The following is a 20,148-nucleotide window of genomic DNA, read 5'->3' as shown; positions in this document are numbered from 1 at the left end:
GACAACATAAATTGGTGAAGCTACATAGTCTAATTCTCTCCTGAAATGAGAGGTCATCAGTGTGGCAGCTATATTTGTTGTTTATGTCTTGTTACTGAGCCAGTGTCACTGCTTTTATAAGTGTCAGGTGGGAAATACACTCAAAGCTGGTCTCCAAAACACCTTTCTTATAAAATCGCAGCTATCAGAAATCTGTATGGAGCAACTAATACATGCCATGTCAGACTTTTAGTAAAGCAGAGTTAGGCCATCCAAAGGTCAGTAGACTTGCTTTAGCCACTAAAGCCCTGCAGTCGCTGTCAATGACTGGCATTTTTAATTTTTCTAATGGGCTCCATCTTTTCTTGGCCGAAGCTCTGTGATTTGTACCACCCACTACTGAACCACCAAGAAGGAGAAAGAGCTTGCTGTGAAATGTATGAAGGATCTGGATTTTATTACTGGATTAAAGTTAGGCTTGTTGCTTATAAGGCAGACTTCATAATATAAAGCATATTTTTTTTAATTGTAGTTTCAGTTCTTTATTGAAAGGCTAAACTATTCATATGACAATATAGCCAACTACTGTAATTTATGGTATATTATTACTCAATTTCATATAAGAAATGTTCTCCTATAAGTTTAGCAGTAAAATATTTAAGAGCAATTACAGCCTTTCCAGAAGGTTGCAAAAAGTCATCTTAAAAAGTCATCCTGGCAACTTGAGACCATGTTAAACCACAGAATCTGGCACCTCCTGAGAAATATATAACTAATATAAAGCAGATCCAGTGCCAACAAGCCTTTAGATTGCTCTTTTATATACATGTTTTTTATAGTCATACAGACATACTTTTATCTTTTCTTTTAATGGAGTTATTCCTGATAGTCATAAATACGAAGACATTAAAGTATTAAATAGTAGGTATTAATCCTGATTTTTGTTGTGTACTTTCTAATTAGTGGACAGCCAAGAATATTCTCTGCAGAAATTGTAATCTCCGCGTAATTTCTTACTTCTTTTCTAGCTACTGTCAAAGCAAATGAAAAATGGAAAAAAATGACTATGTGTGTATGAATAAGATTTGGAGTCAGCTTGCTCTCCCTTTGGAGCATATATCCAGTGTGGTTTATTTCCCTTCTCCTTGCCTTCTTCAAGGCCCTTTTAATGTCTTATAAAACTTCACAAAGATTCTGTATGAAGCTTTGGAGAACTTGAGGGCAACTCCAGGAAATAGTATAACCTGTGCATACCCCTGTGTTGTCATGAATTGTTGTGACTGCTGTTATACTCTCCTTAACTCAACCAGATCTCCTTTTTCATAGGTTTAACATTTCTACATCCTACATCAGTTTCCTAAACAGCTTCCTTTGGTTGTAGTCATCGTGCAATAGGGAATTTGCAAAACCAGGTGTTGCTCATTAAATAATTGGCAAATGAGCATCAGTGTGGGAAGAAGAGGAGGTCTCAGACTGACCGAACTAAAACTGTCAGATCTTTTATGATTATTTTGGTTTAGTGACAAGCAAGAAGAAGTAAAATAAAGGGGGAAATTATTGCTTTCCTGTGGTGAATGCTACTTGTCCTTCTGCTTTCTTTTACTTCAGAGAATCTTTGTTTGAGAACCCTTTGGAAGCCTTACCCGAGTGTGCGTCTCAACCCCCTGCAATTGTTCAGGTTTTAAATACCAGCAACCAAGTAGCCACAGTGTCTGAAGTGTCATCTACTTACGCTAGGTAGAGTTTCTAATACACTGATTGTGCTCTCATTCAAGTTTGTTGTCTATTTTTTGAGTAACTACTTTAAACTATCCCAATAGTTTGGTTTTGTGGTTAAACAAGCCTGGTTCCAAGCTCTCAAGCTTCATCTGTAAATATACCTCAGAGAAACAGTTTTCAGCATGGCCTGATTCCTACGGGACATGAGTATTTGGTTCCTAGGGAATTAAAATAAGCCCTTGCATGCTACTCACTTGTTCTTCTTACAAAGGATGTGAGAACACCAGCTAGAAGGAGTTGTCCATTACTGTTTGGTGTTTTTAATCAAATGAGAGATTTCTTCTCCATATGTTGTCTCATTATAATTGTGATCTAACGTCAACTAGGAAGATAACTGCGGAGTTGCCTGCTCCAGATGCAGCAAGCTTTTTGGCAGCTGAGAAAGTGCCTCCTCACCCCATGAAGCATGCTGTGGCCACACAGACCTCTGAGCTTCCCCTGCCCACCACACAGTCTGCAGCCCCGCTGGTGGAAATGGCCCTTGAGCTTCCTCCTGCTCCTCCGAGGTATATCTGGGCCAGCTGCCTTTAAAAAGGCATCATCAGAAACTGTAATTTTACATATGGTGGTTTCATTTGATTTTTTTTTTTTTTTTAATGATGATGCTGTCAAGATGGAGCAGCTTACAGGTATCTCCTGACCCTCACACTGCTCTGGAAGTTTGAGTAGCAGTTACATATTTGAGTATTTTTTAGACATAGAAAAATAATTCAGAAATCAAAGTGGCCCTTAGGTGGAAGAGGAGATTTGGTTGGATGACTTTGTTCTCAAAAGTTGGTGACACGGGGTGAATATATAGTGTCAAAGAGTAGAAGGTTTTGGGGAGAAGACACAGCGGATTGCCCATAATATATGTGCTTTGATGTTTTATTCACCTGGCTTTCAAAGGTTAGTCACCCTTGCTATAAAATGTGTATTTTTAAATTGTCCAGTAGCCTGAAGTTTTTGGAAGAGAATACAAGCATTAACTTCTGTAGTGACAGAACACCCGGAGTACAGTGTCTACCAATACATAAATAAAGTGCTTCCCTCAGTAATTAACACTGTGAGATATTAGACCATACCTGGGGTTTTTTTGTTTGTTTGGGGTTTTTTTGTGGGTTTTTTTTTGGGTAAGGAGGACTTTTAAAAACCCTTAAATTAACTCTTCCTGAGCTTTAGTTAGCATTGCCAGAGGTGTAAGAAGTGATTTATGACTTTTCTCTCACTGCTTTTGGGCAGGCATGAAGGATCTCTGCCTACTTGCAAAACAAATTCTTTCGATAAAGCCTCAAGCTGTCAGTCTAAGTCATCTGTAAGTTATACAAGGTAAATCTTTTAAGGTATATCTATAGCAGACTTCTAGGTGTAAGCAAGGATTTTCAGGCAGTGTTGTTGCATTTAAATCTGAGAAGTTTTTTATATATATATATATTTTTTTTTTTTTTTTAATGTTTGGAGCATTTTGTTGGTTTCTGAATTTTAAAAAAATACACAGCAATTATGTGGATAACCTTGAAACTTTAAAATAAGAGCCCGAGTTACAGATTCACCACTATACAATTATTTTGGGGCCAGTCTGGCTTTTGTTTTTTTTTTTTTTTACTTACCTGTTCACATTCCTCCCAACCAAGAAAATAAGTAGGGAAAATGAAAAGGGGGTGAGAAGCCTTTATTTTTCGTAAAGGTGGCTAAAACCAGACCTACTGAAGTTATATCAGCAAATATTCCAAAGTTTTCCATATTTATTATTTATTATGAAAAATAAGAGAAGCTGAGTGATCTTCAGGACCCTTTCTGTCAACACTATGGAGACTTAGATGGATCCACATATCACAGAATCATCAAGGCTGGAAAGGACCTTGAAGACCATCCAGTCCAACCATTAACCTAACACTGATAGTTCCCAACTACACCAGATCCCTCAGCGCTATGGCAGCGCGACTCTTGAACACCTCCAGGGATGGGGACTCCACCACCTCCCTGGGAAGCCCATTCCAACGCCTAACAACCCGTTCTATAAAGAAACACTTCCTGTCATCTAGTCTCAACTTTCCCTGGCGCAACTTGAGGCCATTCCCTCTTGTCCTATCACTTATTACTTGGTTCAAGAGACTCATCCCCAGCTCTCTGCAACCTCCTTTCAGGGAGCTGTAGAGGGCGATGAGGTCTCCCCTCAGCCTCCTCTTTTCCAGACTAAACACCCCCAGTTCCCTCAGCCGCTCCCCGTACGACCTGTGCTCCAGACCCTGCACCAGCTCCGTTGCCCTTCTCTGGACACGCTCGAGTCATTCAATGTCCTTTTTGTAGTGAGGGGCCCAAAACTCAACACAGGAATCGAGGGGCGGCCTCACCAGTGCCGAGTACAGGGGTCAGATCCCTTCCCTGTCCCTGCTGGCCACACTATTGCTGACACAAGCCAAGATGCCATTGGCCTTCTTGGCCCCCTGGGCACACTGCTGGCTCCTGTTCATCGGGCTGTCAATCAACCCCCCCAGGTCCCTCTCTGACTGGCAGCTCTCCAGCCACTCCTCCCCAAGCCTGTAGCACTGCTGGGGGTTGTTGTGGCCCAAGTGCAGCCCCCGGCATTTGGCCTTATGGAAACTCCTGCAGTTGGCCTCAGCCCATGGCTCCAGCCTGTCCAGGTCTCTCTGCAGAGCCTCCCTACCCTCGAGCACATCAACACTCCCACATGAAGCATCCTGGGCCCTGGCTCAGTGGGAATGACCCAGGGGTGCAAGGCAGAGTCTGGGATGGGGAAGTTGAAGGCTGATATATGCCGAATGCTGATTTGATGAGGGGAAAGTTTTATTTGTGCGTGAAATTAAAATTGCTGTGTTCTACATTAGCACTGAAGTGGCTAATAGGTTGCCTGATGTCTCTGTGAGCTGGAACCGACAATAACATAACTTTCCAGCAGTTAATGCACTCCAGTATTGTACTGTCTCTGTCAAACTTTCCTGTTTTCTCTGTTTTCTTCTCTGTTGGCTCAAAACATCTGTGCTAGAGAAGTACTGCTGGAAAATCCTTTGGGAAGTCTGCCCAAGTTTGGACCCGCTCCTCTTCCTGTTCTTTCTCCTTTCAAGCAGAGATCAAAAATTAAGAGCATGGCTGCTGCTGCCGTGTCTGCTGCCATTGCTGTTCGGGCCAGGTAGTCATCAACTTTAAAAGGAACATTTTATAGCTTGGTTTAAGAAAGTTCAAGCCCTCTCAAGAATAATTGAACCCTGTCAGGGTTGCAAAATCAGCTCTTTCACAATAGCATGGTGGACAAGTTATTAGAATATGTTGAAGGCTCCCATGCCCTATTTTTACCTCAGCTCCAGACTGCCACTCTGAACCTTGATGAGTAATTCTACCTTTCTGGTACTTATGGTATCTGTTTTATGGTTTAGTCAGTAAACTAACTGTAAATAACAATTGTGTTACATGTGTGACAAAAATAATCTGCATCTTTGAGTAACTTCTGGATGCTTAATAACTGAGTTCCATCTATATCTTTACTGCATTGCTTTTTATAAAGGCTTACTTTGACCAGTGATCTCAAGTTTTTTGATCATGCATTTATATCAGTAAAAAATTTTTGAGCATACAATATATGTATATTTATGTATTTCTAAATTATATAAATGTCTTAATGTGCTTATAAGTTATGTACATTATAAAATGTACATAAAGATACAAGTTGAAAAGGCATGAGAAAAAGATGAAATAAACAGTACTTTCAAAATATTTTCTATTTTACTTTAGTAATGGTAAAAACCGCATATTTCTTCTCACACCCCAGTGGGTTGTCCTTTGCACCCTCTGTGGTGTGCGACCTTCGCTTTGGGGACTACTTATTTAGAAATAATTTCCACATCAGTTATCCTAGGTTCAGTTTCTCCATACTGCTACAGAACTTACAGGCTTTTCATAAGGGTGTTTGCGTTTTCAGTGGTCCCAGCCAACTTGAACTTTGTTTAGTCACCTAGTTTGTTTACATGGTCTTTTTAAACACTTATTAGACTCTCCGAACCTAGTGTGTACCGCACGCTCTTGGATGCCCTGCTCATCACGCCTGTCACTAAACCTCCTCTGCAGGCCATCGGGCCCTCCAGGAAGTCCACAAGTGCTCTGGAGTTGCAAAAGAGCAAAAGGTATTTTCCGAGTGTGGTGTATGGTTGACACTTAGGACTGCAAGAAGCTGGCTTCTCCTTCAAAGCCTGTTTCTGTTGTCTGCACACTTGAAGCAGTCTGTTGTGGTCTTTGGCATGAGGTCACCAACCCCAAATCCTGCTGGTTTCACCTCTTTGCAGAACTAATCTGCACCCTGGTCCTGCTGATGGTGTTTGTGCAAGTCCACCATACTAAGCAAAGGTTTTCTCACTGGCATCAGGTACCCTTCTGAGACACATGGTGATGTTTGTGCTGTGTTGCGAACCTCTGAGGGAGGCACTGTCACTCTAAGTAGCTGGATGGAGAAGAGACAAGATATTCTGGCTTGAAACCTCTATCCAGGTGAATTATTTGCAACAGTTCCTTGAGCAGTAAGTGGCATGTTAGGCTGTGAGGGAGCTCTGGGAACAAAGAGCTGCTATTTTCAAAGCTCACTTTTAAAGTATAAAATCAAATAACTGGCATGCAGTGCAATAAATAACTATTTTAAAACTTATTTGCTGCTTAGGCCCTTTGTTCTAGTGCTGATTCTGTTTAGTGCACAGGACTTTTTGTTCTTGATTCCTGACTGCAGCTATGTTAACACTGTGGAAAGCTGCTTTTACGTAATGGACTTCAGCCTCAAAGGCAGAAATCTATTTGGATATTTTACAGGACAGTATGCATTAAGTTGTGCTAAGGAAGAAATAATTTGTGGGTTTTGGTGTACTTATTTGCATTTTCACAAGTGTAAAAAGGCCCAATTACAAGTAGAGCTGAGATCCACTTGGTGTAAGAAATTTCTGTTGGATAAGAAGTATTAGATCTTTCCATCATGTTTCACTGCTTCCAAGGTGACCTTAGTCTCTAGGAAAGGCTACAGTAGTGCTAACTTTGGGCAGGGGAAATGGTAGTTATTAGACACCAACAGACAATCTTAAGTTGTATGAAATTTTCCAACGTTGTGGCATATCCACTTTAAAAAGAAAAAAAAAAAATCAACAGAATTATAGTGATATAACACAACCAGAAATACTAATTTTCTTTTTGTCACTGAACTCTGCTTGGAAATCTTTTTATGTGCACATCCAAAGGGAAAACCTCCCCAGGAGTTGTGATACCTGTGCACCATGGTCGAAGTCCAGGATGTGCTGCTATCAAGACTTTATTCCTTAGCTGTGGTCTTTGTTTGCTGATGCTTTAGTAGAGCCAGTAATCATGGTGAAAATTAATTCTCTGATTTCCGCTTTCTATTTTCCTGTGCTCACTAAGATGCATTGTTTATGATGTAAGCTGCAAATAAAGGTAGATTGTTACAAGGATGGAAGCGATCACCTGCCTGACTCTGAAACTGGCTCTATCCATTACCATACGGGAGAAACTTTCCTTGTTTGAAGGTCTGTTTTTGGAGATGCAAACACCTATTTCTGCTAGAAAGTTGAGATTCCCAAACTGGCTTTGTCAAGTTGCTGTCCCTTGTGAATACATGGGACTTCCCGTTGGGAAAGGCAGCAAGAAATAGAGAACTTCATTCATCCTGTTATAGTTAAAGTGCAGTTTTGGAGGTTTTTCTCTGTTTTGCTCTTCCAGAGCTAGTAAGAGATGTGCCGGGGAGCCAGGAGGTATACTGGGAATACAGAGACCATATAAGCCTGCCCAAAAAACCTTATCGGCATTAGATATATCAAGATCCAGGTTAAACGGCTTGAAATAAACATCCACAGATTATTAGGGTTTTTAAAATGTTATTTCTAAACTTGGGTAAAACAAATTTTCTCTTAAACCATTGTAATAAGCCAGGTTCTCCTGGTTCAGGTTGCTGTGTACAGGTGTAAGTATAAGGCCCACACAGGAAGCATATGATTATCAGGCTGTTAGGGACATCCCAAATAGGATATGACCTGAAATTTGGGAAGTGTGATATAGCAGTAGTTAGTCTAAGAATGCTATGCATAAATTGCATTTTTTAAGGATTTTTCCCAAAATAATTGGTGTTGATCTGAAGTTATCATACAACATATCAAGGTCATTATTTCTGTTTTCCTTACTTTCCTCTGAGCTGCCAGCACCAGTGAGGAGGAAGGGGTTGCCAGTAGATGGAACCGTACAAGTGAAGCTTTGTGCTGCCTCATCCTAGTGAAAAAAGCACAGCCCTATTGTATAGCTTGAGAAACGTGTAGGAGAAAGAGCTTAAAGATGACAAATTACACTTTCAATTTACTTTCAGTAAGTACATGTTCTCATTCAAGTTCAACAAAAATCAAGCAAAACCAATCAATTATGTCAGAAAAAAACAAAAATGTTATACTTGGAGAGAAAGGTACCCAGTGAGTGTGAGAAACTAGGTATTAAAATGTCTTTGCATTACTGTCCATCTAGTGACATACTGTACTATGTGCATAAATGTAATGCTGCAAAATTATTTTAAGTGGCAGCTCACTTCATCCTGCAACATAGGCATTGATAAGGAAGGAGAGCTGAAATTTTATGTCCCCTAACTAAAGAGATGAGTATATGGCATTGTATAATATCATAACTTGTTCAAAACTCAACTGGCTCAATCCAGAAAGCCAAGTAAATAAGCTTAAGCAACTTTGGGGATTGTGTTTTCCAGCTCTATCTTACATAACTTTTCATGAAAAGGTAACGAATCTACTGAGGTAGCTTAAGCTTGTTTGTATTATCTTGGGAAAAAATTCAGGAAGGTTGTAGCTATAACAAAAGCAGGATTTCAGTTTTGTTCTGCAGTAGGGTTGCTCCAGAAATATTACCCTTTTATCCCTCTCACTTCACCATCTCTGTTCCAAAAAGCTGGCTGTCTTAAACCGCTCTGTACTGAGTAGCTGCCAGAGAGCTTGACCTTTTTCTGACTTAATGTCTGTTAATAACTGGCCCGAAGTGGTGCTGAACATCCACACTTCTTCCCCTACTAGATTCTCAGAAACTGACTTTTTTTGGTATAAAAACCATGCAGTCTTTCACTAAACTTAAGTGTTTATCCTGGTGGCAGTGGAGATAGCCTTAAGTTTATGTGGGTTTGTGTTTTTTAACAAATGACATATATGCAGCAAAGGAAATGATGTATTTACTATCTTATGTTTCCAAGAATTAGAGCTCTGTCCTAAAATTCAATTGCATGACAAAAATGCTGTGAAATTTTGGGAGGTGCTAGCAAGAATGGGCGTTGACATGGCTTTTGCTTTATCTACCTGACACTATGCCATGTATGATTACTTGAAAAGAAGTTAGTCTGGCCTTGTGAGATAAACATTGATGTTGACTCTGAGAGAAAAATTATTCTGAAAAATGCTTTGAATTGTTTCTGTGTAGAGCACTGCTTATGGAAGGGTTATGTACTCCCTCACTGTAACTTGATATGGAAATACCTCCACCCACATGACTTTCTCTGCTCTTTCTTTTTATGATTTTATTTTGCATTTTCTTACTTTTTGTGAGTTACTGGAACACATGCTAGGTTAACACTGGTTTAAAAAGCTGGCTGAGACCATGGGTTTGCAGTAGGGGTGGGAACAAGGTCAGCACTCAGTATTTCTTGTGTTCTGTTTCTCTATTGCTACACCAGAAAGCCATTGCAAAAAAGTGTATTCCCCCGTTCGTGTTTTTTTTCCGTCATTCTTATACCTGGCTTTTTCTGGTCTGCTATAAATGTCTTCAGCTAACGTGTATTTTGATACTGGACAAAATACATCATGTGATGTGTACAACTTAACATAGCTTAAAACAAGAAATTGAGCTCTGAGATTCAAGTTTTATCTTTGCTGTGCTAATACTTTGCTGTAAAGCTTTGGAGAAGCATCTGTGTAACAGTTTACTTGGTCTTAGGGCAGACAAATTGTTCTTTCCTTTGCAGTTGCAAAGTTTCTTTAATATAAATGTTTCAAAAGTTCGTTTTAAAAATGTCTTTTTTTTTTTTTTTTTTTTTTTTTTTTTTTGGCAGCAATGTGTAATGCAAGGGAAGTCTTACCTTTTTGTTGAACATTTTTGGTTTTAGAAGATATAAAGCAGAATCAAGGCTATCATATTCCACTTGGTTATGCCAGAAACCAAGAAGAGTGATTTTCTCACATATTTTATTTTTTTATATCTTTAAAGTTTTAGTGTTCTTGAGGGAAAATAACCTCATAGAATTCCTGGCCATCTGAAGAAAGCATTTGCAGACTGTCTCTTAGATACTGCATGACCTCTCCTGTCAGCAAGCTTCCTCAGACCACAGGGTACTTGTTCCCAACTCACACAGTCATTCTGTACAACAAGTGGGAGTTAAAATATTTATAATGCAAGCAACTATTAGGAAAATACTGATGTACCAGTCTGAGCTTGGGGCTCAAGTGATTATATTTACAGATAGATAACCTGGTACCTTGGGCTTGAATGAAGAAAAAAAAGTCCACCCAGACCTCTTGAACCTGCTTGGAAAAGTCTTGGAGACTTGGCCTTTGCTACCATTTTAGTGGTGGTAGAAGTTACACAAGGACAAGCTGTATTTCATTTTCAGTTAGGACCATAGCTTATCTTTTGGCTAGTGACAACATAACACATAGTTATCTTCTTTAAGGTGTGTGTGAAGAAATTCTATGCAGCATTATTTAGGAGTTTCCATGGAAGGATGGAGGGAGATTTAGGCATCTATATAGCCCCAGACCATGTGTTTTTCTTCTCTTGGATTTAGTGGGGGAGGTGGGAGTGTCAAAAATTCTAAATATGTTCAGAATGATTTTCCAGTGCAAATTTCTTAAAATGCCTCTGAAATGTGTTTGGTCTTGCCTTGGTGCACCTGATTTTGGGAAGGAAGGACATGTGGTATGGCTGCAAATATCCCAGAGTGGTCTCTGAAATTCAAACTGGTGCTCATTTCACATGTGACCTGGACCTTCTTCCTCCCATGCAGGTTCCTTGCCCATCTCTATAGCATCCAAGAAGCTCTCAGTACCATGTTCAGTGATGGGACAGTCATCTGGCAAATATCTTTTTCTCCCCGTCCCGCCACCAAAACCCAGAATGTAATACAATATTTGGTATTTGGGGAGGAAGATGAGGAGGAATAGTAGAGGCATTATTGCTTCCTTTTTAGTCTGTTTTGCCCTTTCCACAGTGCTTTTGTTGATCAGGATGGGATCAGTCTGAGGAGCGTATTGTGAGCTCTGGATAAAGTTTGCACTGGCACTGAAGCCCTGTGTGTGTCCTCAGGTCTCAGACTGGTCCCCAGACAGTTCTTTCTTTTCATATATGTCCTTACTCTGACTAAATAGGGATCCACCCTGTGGGAGGAATTGTTCTTCACGGAAATTCAGGACATTGTCATGTACCAGCTTGCATATGTCAAAGAGATAGAGGTGTCTTCGTCTTTCTTCTTTGATGGACCTCTTTTCTGGACTGTTTTTGCAATCCACTTCCCTTGCAGCCCACTTACAGGATTATTTTGATTAATCTTCCCATAACTTATTAATTAAACACATTATGGGTTTTCAGGACATGAGACTCTGAGTCAGTCAGGCTTGCGTTCCACCGTTCCTTCATTCTTGCAATGTTGAAACCCCTTGCTCAAAGCTTGACAGCAGAGCATTCGTATCTTGCAAGAAACATAATGTTTCTTAAAATGGTTGTGACTCTTCGCTGCATTAGTCTTCATCGTGGAAAACTTCAGTTTTTGCTGTAAGTATTCATCAGGTGGAGGAGGAATCATTTGAGTTGTGAAACAGAGTTAAAAGGTTAAAGCTAGAGTTAGAAGGTAGGCTTGTCATTATTAACAGTACAGGTGTTTTGACATCAAAATGTGCTTGACCTAAACCTGACCTATGAGTGTCATCTGGAAAGACTGGGAAAGCTACTCAGGCAGAACTTGGTAAATACATAAGACTTATCATTCCTCCTTCGGTTTTCTAGTGATGACACTGGAAAGCAGATGAGAGCTCTCTTCCATCACCTATTAATTTTGTTGAATTTCTGTATATGATTTTGTTTCATACAAACCATGTATTCCCTAAGCGATGAATCTTGGGTTGTCATTGTACAATATCCTAGTCAGTTACAAATGCTAGTAGGGCTAATTGTAGGTATTGTACAGCCACTTTGCAGAAGGTAAGTGTATGCTTCTGGAAAGAAACGTAGCTATATTTATAAAGATGGATAAAAATAATCGGAGTTTGAATGTTTCTTGGTATGAAAGAACATAAAGTAAAATGTTGAGGAATTAATTTTGAATCAGGAATTTGAAGAAGTTTGGCATTTAAAAGGTTGAATGTCTCCTGGATGCAGCACTTTGAAAGTGGGACAAAGATGGATCTATCTCTCTATGAATAGTGCTGCACATGTGCTCCCAGGTAACTGTGTGATTAGAGGCTGTATTTCAGAAAAACTGGTGCATACACTATTTCCTGCAGCCCACCATAGGTGAGCAACATCACATTGGAGAGACTTGCCAAGCTGCAGTAGCAGTCTGCCCATTAAATTAACAGGATGTAGTGCTAACTTGAGTTTATTCAACTCTTGCTTGAAAGAACCAGGCACAAAGTACAAAGGATGTCCGAGACCTGTCAGAAGTTTTTCCCTGAAGCCAACATGATTTCTTCTGTCAGTGACAGCTTCAAGCTTTTCCCTTGGGAAGCTTCTCTCTAGGATAGGCTCCTGGCACATAAACCACCAGAGGTTTAAAAAAAATCACAGGTTGTATTATAGCTAGGTTTATAATTGTCTTTTAATTTGGGATCATTAGGATTTACCTGATTTCTAAATGGAAGCCTAAGTATCTCAAATAATCGTTTGCTTCAGGAAATAGCATGTCATGTCATTCACAAGCCTCAGAATTAAATCACAAAAATGGCATTGGTGGAGGTACCAATCAGCATTACAACGCAACTGGCCTTGTGGTCATGTGTGTCAGTCTCTACTTCCTCGCTTGTATCTACAATAAGGCTGCAGTTTGCCAGCAGCACACCAACAGTATTTTGAGGAATTCTTGAGCTTGTAATGGGGCACTGACCTGAAGCAGATATGATGGGTTATGTGTCAAATGTACTCAACTGCGTAGAAGGAGATTTCTGTGACACCGAAGTTGCAGACACCCACTTTTTTCATAGTGGAAGCCAGTCCTAAACTACCTTGTCTTCAACTGCTGAGCCTGCTACTTAAATGTCAGAGGGTGTCTTCCCATCCTTTTTCTTTCAGTCTGCAACAGTGCTTTTATGCAGTATATCTCCATTGCCTCAAAATCTGTTGTTAAAATGACTTGTATCCTAAGCCTTTAAGGAGTCTAATGAGTACCTGAAATGCCTCCATTTGTGCTGTACGATTGTCTTTAAATATCTCATTAATATTTGAACATAACAGAATACAAGGTCTCACTTTGTGCTTCACTGGGCTTGTACATGCTGCATATAGAAAATCTATCAGTGTCAGTTCAGTACAGCTACTGCTGTTATCAAAAGCCTACAAATGCAATAGCTGTTACTCATTAAACCGAGCATTCAGATATATTCTCTACACTGTGAATCTCTTTTTTTATCCCTTACCCAGAAGAAGATTCTAAATATATCAATTATTAATGCTCTAAATCTAGAGACAAAAAAACCAAGGTTATGAACTTGCATTTTGATCTCGTGGTGTGTTCAAGTTCATATTGTAAGGCCAAGGCAATATTGTGTGTGTAATACTTGTAAAGTAAAAGTAGCTCAAGGATTTTTACTTTACAAACTTGGCACAATATATAATTCTGTGAATGACCCCAGAGAAATATGCATGATGCACGTGTGCTGTAGATTTCTTTTTCTTCAATAGAAGAAAGAACACAAGGCTTCTAATGTGTTAACTGATGGTTTTCCAGATTGCACAAAATATGTATTTGGAATTGTTTTGGCTGTATTTCACAACGTTGTTGAGTTCATTTCCTGGTTTTGTATCCTCTTTAGTTTGCAAATGACCTTCATTAGCAATTACTTCTCTGCTTTGAAGATTTTTAATGAAAATATTTGTTTTCAGCTTCCCAAAGGCAAATATCCATTATACAAGCACTGTTACACTGCATAGAAATTTTGCTATGATAACTTTCTCATTCTTGAACAGCCTCTGGAAATAAGAAATGAAAACTTTTCTTGCTGGCAATATAATTTGTGTCTACTTACGCTCTACATGAGTTGTGATTAAGTACAGTTTTCATCATGCATGTTTTTAAATAGCTAAGAATTCTGTTAACTTAAAATATAAAAGCAACTGCAGATTGCTCTAAAGACGTAACATAAAATATTGTGCATGTTGTTTAATGAATAAAGAAACTTGTAGCTTTTCTAAAATACTTAATTGTTTGGGGGAGCAGTGGCCCCAGAGAAGAAAACTACATATAATTGTCACTTTTGGATTGATGATTTTTGTTAAGATCTACAAGTATAATCTGACTATGCAAGTATCCACTCTCCAACAAAAAAAGGAAGTATTGAAAAAGTCTTGGAGTGTACTGATTTTACAGTAAGGCTTCTGCTTTAACCTGTGTCACACCAACACTTACTTATTTTAAATGGAAATTGAGAAGGGATTTAGTTGCTTATATTGAATTCTGGCAGAAATTACTCAAGTGTTCATTTCTTAAAAAACAGCTTGAAAATATAACTTCCATAGCAAGTCCTGGGGTGATGGCCCCAGCACTGGTGATGACAGAGAAGTAGGTGCTGCTCTCTTGCTCTAGGGTACAGGGATGTCACCTCATATCTCTGTTTCAGAAATGCTCTTCTAGCAAGAAATACACTTTATTTTTTCCTCCCTCATTTCTGAACAGTGATTCCCTGGAGGCTACCCAGCCCACTGCTTTTATGGCTGCCCCAGGGAGAAGCATGCCTGCCCACCAAGAGAATGCGGATGCAAGACCTGCTCCCACCAGCACCACATCTGCTGCAGCCCTCAAGCCAACGGGACCCCTGGGTGCTGCCAAGTACTCGGGCTGGCAGCCTGCAAACCAAGCAGGTAACTTTCAGTGAGGCTTTTTCTTGTTCACTTAAAAGACAGGAAAACATACTTCACCGTAGGTATAAAAACAACAGCCTTCAAATGGCTATTCGAGTTGTGAGTACAGGCCAGCTTTTTTAGTAAAGAGAAGAGGAAAAACAAATTTAGCAGTTTTAGTAAAGCGGTAGCCCCTTGTAAGTAGCCTCATAGATGTAATTGGTTTCACAACCAAGCAAAATCAGATGTCTCTGACCCCTATTAAAAGCATATATACCATATATACCAATATACCAAAAGCATATATATACACACACACACACACACACCCCCCTTGCAGTTTCAACTTGGTGCTTCCAATGTGACTGTAAATTCAAAAGAGCATATTCCATGGTATTTCCGGGGTGGGAATATTAGCAGACATGTTTTCTAAGTGATCTTTTCTGAAGTAGATGTTAATTTAAAAAAACAACAAAAAAACAAGAAAAAGAAACCCACTAAAACATTAGAGTGGTTACATATTTTACGTTTGTAGGTTTTATTTGAGTAGGGTGCCAGAGTATTGCATAGGTTTGTGATATGGAGGTTTGTTTAAAGGTGGGTTCTTGCAAGGACGATTTATATACCTACTACCTTTGAATGTAGTTTGGTGATTCTTACCCCTTTAAACCTGCAACAAAATGTTTTATGTCTGGAAAGTATGTCATTTTCTTTATTAACACTCCTATGTTATAACCATATCTGTATTAAGATATGCAATATATGTAAGTGTGTTTCTATTATTTTTTTAATATACATCCAGTGATTTGGGGTAATCTTTTACTGTAACTTATTTCTTAAACTGAATCAGTCTTTGGTGCTCAACCAAACTTGTGTAGTAACTTCAAAGCATCTGGGAAATTTGTATTACAAATTAAGCTTTAACTTAAAATTTTTCTTGTAAGAATGAGATTAATATTCTTGATTCTCTTTCTGTCAAAATCTAAGATGCCTAACAGCTTGGGGTTTTTTAAATTCTACTGGTTTTCCTCTTTAAAAGTATATTCAGTCCAGAAAAGGAACTAGAGAGGCTTTGGCATAAAAATAAAGATAAAACATATGGTGTTAATGCTGTGTGTTTTATAATGGTTTTGGCACATCTGGCTAAATTAGTGTTGTACTTCGTAAAAAATATACCTATTTTGCTTTGACGTGCAGTTCTGCTAGCAAGCCTCAAGGTGGCAATATACTGTCATTGCTATACTATCAGTCAACTATCGAGTCTATTCTTAAGGACAAGGTAAAGAGTTAAATTTAGATCAGTTTAATTCTAGCGTTGTTTTACTTCTTTGAGTTAGCTATCATTAGAGGAAAAAGAAAACCAACTCTTTTTAAAGTGACATTTTTGGTAGCATGTGTGCTTAACGCAAATGTTTGTGGGAATATGATCATTCTGCATTTTTGTATGGGACTGATTGTGCTCTATGTTTGACGTAACTGTCTCTGCCTCACTGAGTGATAAATTTATTTCATTTGCACAGAAACCACCTGTTAACTTGGGGTTTCGGTAGTACCACGCCCATTTTCAGTATGTTGGTAGGTGTTTCACTGCTAAATCCTACTCACATTCTTTAGTATTATCACTAATCTATTGTTTGAAATAGACTTTTTTTTTTTTAATGATAGATGCATGAAGGAGAAAGATTTAGAAGGATGAATTAAATTACAATTGATTCCATACTTCTCTGAAAATCTGTGCACCTGCTCTTGGATAATGTGAAAATATCTTTTTTCACATTAGAGTACCAAGTAGGTACCTGAGAGGGAAAATCAGCCAGAGAGTTTTTGGTTGTTATGTTCCAGAGTGGCTTACAAAAAACTTGTGAAATTCATACTGATAGAGAGGCTGGTGGAAGGTAATGGTTGTGAGGATGTCAGCTCTGCGCTGCCTTGCTGTAGGGTCTGAGATGCACTGCTTAACTTCCGAAGAAAGAAAGTCATTACCTCCTCCAGAAATACTGGGGGAGCCAGAAATAAAAACTGTAGGAGAAAGAGGAACTGAAAACTCCAAATTTCCTAAAATAGAAGTGGAGAGAGGAAAACCCAGCAGTGTGAATGGCAGCTGCCCAGGAATTAACAGGAACAAGAGAAGGTACAATGTCCCAGGTGCCAGAGGAGCTTCAGTTAGCGTTTGCATCTTAGGAGCATGAGGAGTTATGTGCTGCCATGGGAAGCTGGCCTGCGCTTGTCCCCCATACACGGAGCTGCTCACTGAAATGGTGAGGAAAACCAGAATATTTGGAGATGTCAAAGTGCTCTTGGGTTTTGTTCGTCTTCTACATTATCTGACTTCATCAGTCTGAAGGCACCTTCATTTTACAGCGGAGTTTGCAAGTGAGTGAGGAAGTGGTATACCTAGTGCACCTCTAAGCCTGATTTCTGAGTTGAAAGGAAGCATTTTGAAATTCCAGCAGTTGCCAAGGTGCTGGAGGTTTGTCCAGTAGTTATCTCACAGGTTTCACTGCATGTCTGCCCTGTAAACCTGCCCTAGGCTTACCTGTGTTTTTGTGCCATGCATTGCCAGTGTTGTTCAACAAGTTGGTAATGCAAAACTAGCAGATGGAAGAGACCTAAGCATGGTTACAGCAGAGATGGGATTGCTATCTTTTTCTCAGGCTATATTTTATGAAAATAAAAATATCCAGGGTTCTCCTGTAGCTGAGCTTACTTAGTAAGGCTGAAACTAGCAGTCTGACAGGTAAAACTGATTCAGTAGTTGAGTGTTTTGATAAAATTAGTCAGATGTTGATGAAAAAGAAAGACTCTAACTGTTTCAGGGCGTGTTTGGACTTCAGTCACTAATCCTGCTGTTTGTTTGCCGTCTGTGAGCATAAAGTTTTCTTTAAAGTAAAACTACCAGTGCTTCACAGGCCAAACAAAATTTGGCTTCGTAGGTTGTAGGCCTGACAAAATTTTAAACAAACAAACCCCCCTTCATTTCATAGCTGAAGTCTAGCTTGGGAAATAACTAGAAGAGAGACATAATCTTATGTAAATGTGTGTATCAGTATGCTATTAATAGCAGAAACTTATTTGGAGTACAGTTTTGTAGCACTAATAGCACTCACCCTTCTAATGAATATTGTATATAACACCAAGTTGTTTCCATAGCAAAACAGGCATGTCACAGGATTTTGTTTGTGTCTGGGGAAGCTGTAATCTGCTGCTTGGTGGCATGGCATGAATATTACCAGCAATATTATTTATTAAGATGTCTAACTACATAGAAAAATCATGAGGTCAGACAGTATCTTTTCATTTATTAGATGGAATCTTCCCTTCTTGGATAGACCACCAGAGAATACCCTTACATTTTTTAAAATTTAAAAGTAGCATGGTTTCTTTTTATGGTTTCAGTTAGGGTTTGGGGTTTTTTTGGTTGGGTTTTTTTTTGAGATTGTGCAAAGATGCCTAAACATGTTAGAGGGGTTTTGTTGGAACTGAGGTATGAGCTCCATTGATCTCTGTTTCATGACTTGGCAAGAAAAAGGTGTGGAGGAAAAAGATAGTCTAAAATGGCTGAGATAGCGAACTGGAGATGCTTCAGGCACTGGGTTTCTCTGTACAGAAGTCAGTCATAATCCAAGTGCTCTTGCAGTGCTTCAGCACCCTTGGAGCTGAACTATCCTCATCTGCACTAGGAGGGCACTCCTGGGGTACCCATGAACACTGCTGTGCTAGTCACCCACTGTGAAGGTAACGGAGGGTTTTTTCCCCTTTGGAATAAAATCCTGATATTACAGGGTTCCTCAGTGGTTTGATAGAGGAAATGAGGGGAGGCTGCCTCATGCTCTCTTTTTAGGGCATGGGTAAGAAGCTGGAGAAGCAGGGTAAAAGTCTCTCTTGTCAAACAAACAAATGAAAAAAGTCTGATCTTTGGCACATTGAGTGCACAAGGAGTTGAAAATGGGGAGCAGGTGGGGTGTGCACACAATGCCATAGTGACATCTGCCAGGATCATGGTTTCCAAATAACACATTTGCTATCAGTCTCTCTTGTCTGCTTAGTTGATTTTTTCAATTGTTGAAATAAGTCAAATTGTGGCTGTTGCTCTGTGTTAAGTGTACAGACTAGAATTTCTAATAGTTATGACTTCATTTTTATTGAGCTACAATGTTCTGTTCACCCACCAGAGGGAGAAGTTTTTTTACAAGATTATATTCAATTAAAAAAAGAAAAATACCCAGAACATCCTAGCGACATCGCAGTAAATTATTCTACTGTGTGATATCTATTACTCTACACTTAGGTAACACTGCTCACCCCCAAGGAACCCTGAAGTGTCCCAGTACCATGTGCAAACACAAGATGCATGCACAGGAAAGGCTTTTACCACCATGCAGTCACTTCTTGGGTGAAGTGGAACAGCTGCTAGTCAGCATGCTGTAACACTCCACAGCATCTTGAAAGGAAGTGAATAGCACCGTGGCAAATTGAAACTTGCTGGGACAATTTAAGAAATTATAATTACCCAGTAAATGCAGTTACACAAACTGGAGTTTGGCCAGGAGACGAACTGTTCTTGTGGAAAGCGCAGCAGGATCTGCAATGGTCAGGACTTCCAACATTACATTTCTCACACAAAATCACCCTCTCTTTCCCAGCATCTTCAAAATGCTGCTGTTGGAGGGCGAGCTGCTGGCGCAGTGAGGACTGGAGAGGCCGGGTGCCAGGCACAGTGCTGCCAGCACTGTGTACTGCCTTACTGTGCAGGAGCTGGGCAGACAGCATCCTGCTTCACTCTGTTGGGTCTGACGGGATCGTGGGGGTCCCATGGCGAGCTGGTACAGCTGGTGGACAGAAAAACTGGTTTGCTGCTTAGAGAGGAGGGTTTGATCGCAGTCAATGACCTTCATTTCTCCTGAGCTTGTCAGCTGAGCACAAGGATGGGATGGGGATGGTTTGTGATAGAAGTGTCCGAAGCTTGCAGTTTTAAGTGACCAGTTACCTGCATGTGCCAATTTCCTTATTTCCAGGGTATCTCTCAGCCTGGTACCATTGGGATATATAATCCTCTTCCAGTAGAGCTGCTCGGGAATGTCAGCATATTCTGCAATACTCGCAAGTGTCAGTTGCCTAATCCCGAGCCAGCACATGTGTTAAGCACATGCTCCCTTCAGCAGAGGGAACACACTTGGAAGCTAACTGTAAGCATAGAAAAATTGCTCCCCAGGCAACTTTGTTTGAAAAATTCTGCTATTTCCTTGCAGTTGTTTTTGTGTGTTTGGTAGACTTGCATTTGCCATCTCTGAATGGTGATCATTAGCATGCTGCCTTGTGCTTCCC

General features: G+C 39.8%; 1 protein-coding gene across 5 annotated transcripts in view; it reads left to right on the top strand.

Annotated features, from left to right (window-relative positions):
• The window catches only part of PDLIM5 (PDZ and LIM domain 5), a 130,044-nt gene that overhangs the window by 86,740 nt on the left and 23,156 nt on the right, over positions 1–20,148 (top strand). For all 5 annotated transcript variants that reach the window (XM_026847630.1, XM_026847628.1, XM_026847632.1 and 2 more), the window contains one exon: positions 14,660–14,844. In XM_026847630.1, the coding sequence (XP_026703431.1) occupies positions 14,660–14,844 (185 nt within the window). The remainder of the gene's footprint in view (positions 1–14,659; positions 14,845–20,148) is intronic.

The sequence above is a fragment of the Athene cunicularia genome, assembly GCF_003259725.1.
Source record: "Athene cunicularia isolate RWA chromosome 4 unlocalized genomic scaffold, athCun1 chr4_part2, whole genome shotgun sequence".
Classification (NCBI taxonomy): Eukaryota; Metazoa; Chordata; class Aves; order Strigiformes; family Strigidae; genus Athene; species Athene cunicularia.
This window is presented reverse-complemented; position numbering and strand designations above follow the sequence as displayed.